This window comes from Aplysia californica, unplaced genomic scaffold (assembly GCF_000002075.1).
Source record: "Aplysia californica isolate F4 #8 unplaced genomic scaffold, AplCal3.0 scaffold00201, whole genome shotgun sequence".
Classification (NCBI taxonomy): domain Eukaryota; kingdom Metazoa; phylum Mollusca; class Gastropoda; order Aplysiida; family Aplysiidae; genus Aplysia; species Aplysia californica.
Window position 1 is genome coordinate 456,102 of NW_004797471.1, and position 4,952 is coordinate 461,053.

Consider the following 4,952-nt stretch of genomic DNA (forward strand, 5'->3'; position numbering starts at 1 on the left):
TTTCATTTCTCTTTCAAAATAATAGGATCGTATTATTCTTTGAACATTTCTAGGTTTTGTTAGTTTGTTTGTTTTAAAAATTACTAGTATCAATAGTCTAGTAAAGAAATAGAGAAACCGAGACGATTTTCTTCACGTCAGGCGAGCAGAAGGCACAGAGAAGGCGGTCTCTGCAGAGTTCTAAATGTGCCTGACACATTCTCTTCGCCTTCGGTGTTTTGTTTTTGAAAAGTGTTTTACGGCGCTCGCAACTGCATAAGGTCATATGAGCGCGCGGGACACACCTTATATTTTCAGTTGGAAGAAAATTTTGAATTTTGCCCGGGTGGCGGCCGAAGCCTACTCTTATCGATTTTAGACCACCAAGGGATCTTTAACGTGCGCAACTTGCACACGGGCCCTCCGAGATTTTTCACCCTTGTCCGAGAAGGCTAGATGTAGATCTTTCCTATCAGAAGATCAGGGGTGTGGCTGAAAGACAGCAGTAAGAAGAACCCAAGGAGTAGCAGTATAAAGGCTGCAGAGAGAATCAGGAGCCCAGAGGAAGGGGCAAAGGAGGTGAGGGGGTGGGATCAGAAAGAGGAGACGAAAGCAGACGACAGAACTTTGCTAGAGAGCTGGAAATGAGGTAAAAGGAGACAAATTTAGAGAAGAAAATTTTTCGGTCGCTACCCGGATTCGAACCCGGGACCTTTTGAATGAGAGGCCAACACCTTAACCTCTAGGCCATGAGAGCCCCCAGCCTTCGGTGTAGATTCTTAATGCAAATACAGACTCACAAACAATACATTCAGAAAACATCATATCTGTTCCGTTCGCACTGACAAAATTGTTTATTGTTAGTTTTACTCTGAGTTTTGTGACACTTCCAACCCAAATATGTCATTTTGATTCTCTCTCTCTCCCTCTCTCTCTCTCTCTCTCTCTCTCTCTCTCTCTCTCTCTCTCTCTCTCTATATATATATATATATATAAATATATATATATATATATATATATATAAATATATGTATATGAAGTTTCTATATCTATATATATATATATATATACAGGTGTGTGTGTGTGTGTGTGTGTGTGTGTGTCTTTATCTGAAACTTAAAAATGGCAAGCAACAATATGTATTACATGGAATATCCAAATATGAAATTTTTATTTATTTATTCGAAATTTGCCGCAAAGTTGCCTTTGATCTGCTGCTACGATTTTATTAGAGCAGGTAAAACATTTGGTTTCTGACCTTATGGTCTTCGTAACTCAAAGCAGACCCCCCCCCCCCCCCCCCGCAAACCAATGTCAAATTTAACCTTGTAATTCTGAGGTAGCGATATGTCTCTGTGGACTCATAAAACCAAAAGAGTAAGATTGGCGTATCTCTATAGCGACAGGGGAATAATGTAAAGATAGACATCTGCACGGACAAACGGACAATTAGAGAAACATATCCCCACAGCGACTCATTCTCTTTTCTCTTCCTCTTTTCACCCGTTCTCTACTTTTCCACATAATTTCTAACAATAATTCTATCGCTTTCTTCTGTTCGCACTGCTCCTCCCCTTTCCTCCATCCTTTCCAACTCTTTCTCTTCCTTCTTTCTCCCCTCCTGTCCCCGCTCTTTTTTCTTCCTTCTCTCTCCTCCTCAACCCCGCTCTTTCCCTCCTCCTTCTTCCCCCTCCTCTTTTCAAGCATTCTCTCCCTCTTCGTTTTCCTCATCTTCACACACAAACACACGTGTACACACACACATACACACACATACATACATACACATACATACACATACACACATACACACGCACTCTCTTCCCACCACTTTCTCTCTCCCCTCCCCCTCTCTCTTTCTCTCCCCCTCCCTCGCCCCCCCTGTCAGTCTCTCTCTCTCCCTCTCTTTCTCCCCCCCCCTCACTCTCCCTCACTTTCTCCCTTTTCCCCAACCTCTCCCACAACTCCTCACACTTTCTCCCCCTCCTTCTGTCCGTCCGGCGAGCCACACTCTCCCGGATTGGCCACCTTCTCCCACAGAGCGTGGGCCAACTTAGGCGTGACGCCCTGAGACAGGAGCCTTGTGCCCGTGACAAAATCGCAGGGCTCTGGCTTCTTGGCGGCTGTCCGGTCGTAGAGCCTCTCGGGTATGTCGAGGTGCCTGGCTTCCAACACCTTGGCTAGTGTGCCAGTGATGTGAGCGTCCTCTAAGCCTACGTAAGGGAGGTACTCGGCTACGTCCACAATCTGTTTGGCTAATGAGACTGGGAGAACGTACATGGTGCCCTGAGGAAGAAGAAAAGGTTAGTGTGTGTGTGTGTGTAGGTTGGGGTGTGGGGGGTGTGAGGTAATGCCTTCAATAGGAATGGGAATACCAACTGAACATAACAAAATAACTTTCTCGTCTTTTCATTCGTTGTCGGCCCGTTTTTAATTTATTTGTATCTTGTGGAATATGTGTGAAACAATGTTAGGTCTGCTCATTATTGAGAATTCATCTTATTTTAATAATTAAAAAATGTAATATATTACAAGAACTTTTGCTATTTCGATCCAAAGAGGCTGTATAATAATATAACTTATGACCCCAAGTTACGTAGCACCAAGACAGACATACATACATACAGACAAACAGACTGGCACACACACAAGTAAACAGATAGATAGATAGATAGATAGATAGATAGATAGATAGATAGATAGATAGATAGATCATATTGCTCCCGATCTTTAAGGTTCGAACCCTTACCCTGACGTGAGGTGGGTAGAACTCCGGAGCGTAGGCCTCTTTCGTCACCTGCTGCTTCGATGACGTGTCTCGTACAACTTGGTCACTCAGAGACACCGAACCATATATGGTGTTGGTCATTTCTTGGCTGGACAGCACCGCCAGCAGTCTCGGCATATCGATGAAAATGTCTTCGTCAGTCTGGAAGGTTGACACAAGGTGTTTTTCGTGTTTTTTGTGTAGAATAGAAGACAATAACAAGGGGTTACGATCACCCCTCCCCCCCAAAAAAAAACACCCACCCCGTCTCTCTCTCTCTCTCTCTTTCTCTCTCTCTCTCTCTCTCTCTCTCTCTCTCTCTCTCTCTCTCTCTCTCTCACCTCTCTTCCTATCTCGAGATTATTCGGGGTCGTTATCAAGATATTCAACGAATTGCATTTGAAACAGCTTGTCATGGTGGTAAATTCAAAATCTTTGATGTATAATTTCTCAAAACTCGGTATTGAGCAGATAACACGTTGTAATTCTACAGTAGCGAGAATCACTACCCAAGAATTACAAAGTTCTATCTGCTCAGTACAGAGTTTTGAGAAATTTAACGTTAAAATTTTTTAGTTTCACAACATGCTAAGCTTATCCGAATGCAATGCTTTGAATATTTTCATAACGATGTTAAATGATCGTGGTCTTAGTAACTCAATACGGCCAACAATGTCAGGCAGAACTTTGATTCTAGGGTAACAAAATGTCGCCACACAGACCGATGTTGGTGTCGTTCGCTCCCGTCGAACCGTGCTGGGTTATGGTTCGAATCGTTAATTGGGGGGGGGGGGGTACTCTTGAACTTGTGTTCTCTTGGAGATTTTCAAAGGCTGCCCACCTGTTTAGCTCGGTTCAGCTGGAGATGTTGAATTCGAGGGTGTTTTTTCTTACCTAACCTTATTATCGTGAAAAAGACTTTAAATCCACACAGTACATGCTGGTTAGAGTGTTTTTTATTTCAAAATTTGCTGAACTACATTACGGTCTTACATTCCGTTTGTACTTCGTTACCTCAGAATTACAACGTTTTATTTGACATTTTGGAGTCATTGTCCTGATATTCAAAGAATCGCATTCGAAAAATTGTGTGAAGGCAGACATCTGATTCGTCAGCTCGGGCCGCCCATAAACCCGTCGGTGGCCTAGTGGTTAGGCTCTCTGACTCCCAACCGTAAGGTCGTGGGTTCGAATCACGTGAGGGGCCCGACGTTGTGTCCTTGGGAAGGGCACTTTGCACAAATTTTCCTCACTTCACCCAGGTGGAAATGGGTACCCAGCTATAGACAATGAAAGATCTTGTTTGACAGTGTTTGGGCGCGTGAAATCCGCAGCTTGCATTGTATGCTTCCGTGGAAGCTGAGAATGTTTCTGGGTGTTCTCAGAGGGTCTGCTGGGGTAATAATAGTTGTAAAGCGCATAGAGCAAGCTCTTGAGCATGGATATGCGCTTTATAAATGCAATTATTATTATTAATTATTATTTAAAATTTTGACAATATGTGAAACTCAAGATCTTTGACGCCAAAATGATTAAACTAGGTACTGAGCAAAGAGAGCTTATAAATTCCGAGAAAGCGACTTGTTTTTATTATGTACTTACTTTCAAAATGTATTTCGCACCAGGACAAAACTTGGCCACCCACTTGAATCCAGTCAGCACTTTTCTGGTCAGTTCATTGTAGCCTTCTGGAAAGTCTGCCAAAACGAGGTCGCCATGTGTTTCCGCTTCCTGTGACGCCATGTTGTTCTCATCGTCACGTGAGCTGACGCCCAACAAAAACACGAGACGCACAGTGCCGTATATCTGTTGATTGTCTCAGTGGGGTTACTTCTGGTTTTGTTTGCTTGATAGATAGATAGATAGATAGATAGATAGATAGATAGATAGATAGATAGATAGATAGAAGCCCATCGACAGAATAACGGCCATTACATGTCGGGGACACGCAAGACAAACAGACAGAAACAATAGAGGGGCAGCAAAAAGATGTAGGACAAATCAGTGGCACCCTCTAACCCTCCGTAGATTTACTTCTAGGTATGAAGACAATACAATTTTTAAAGATAAAAAACAAACTTATTTCCAAATTGTACCAAAAGAATCTGAACATACTCATGAGCCTTGGCATGTACTCTTTCTATACATTATGATTAAAAGCACAACCCCTTCTCTCCACGTTTCCAAAACACACATTTACACACAC

General features: G+C 42.9%; 1 protein-coding gene across 1 annotated transcript in view; it reads right to left on the reverse strand.

Annotated features, from left to right (window-relative positions):
* Positions 1–1,920: 1,920 nt before the first annotated feature.
* The window catches only part of LOC101847876, a gene marked incomplete at its 5' end in the record, with an annotated part of 12,452 nt that continues 9,420 nt past the window's right edge, over positions 1,921–4,952 (reverse strand). The window contains 3 exon segments of the mRNA XM_035969952.1: positions 1,921–2,265; positions 2,729–2,908; positions 4,349–4,552. Of these exon segments, the coding sequence (XP_035825845.1) occupies positions 1,948–2,265; positions 2,729–2,908; positions 4,349–4,552 (702 nt within the window).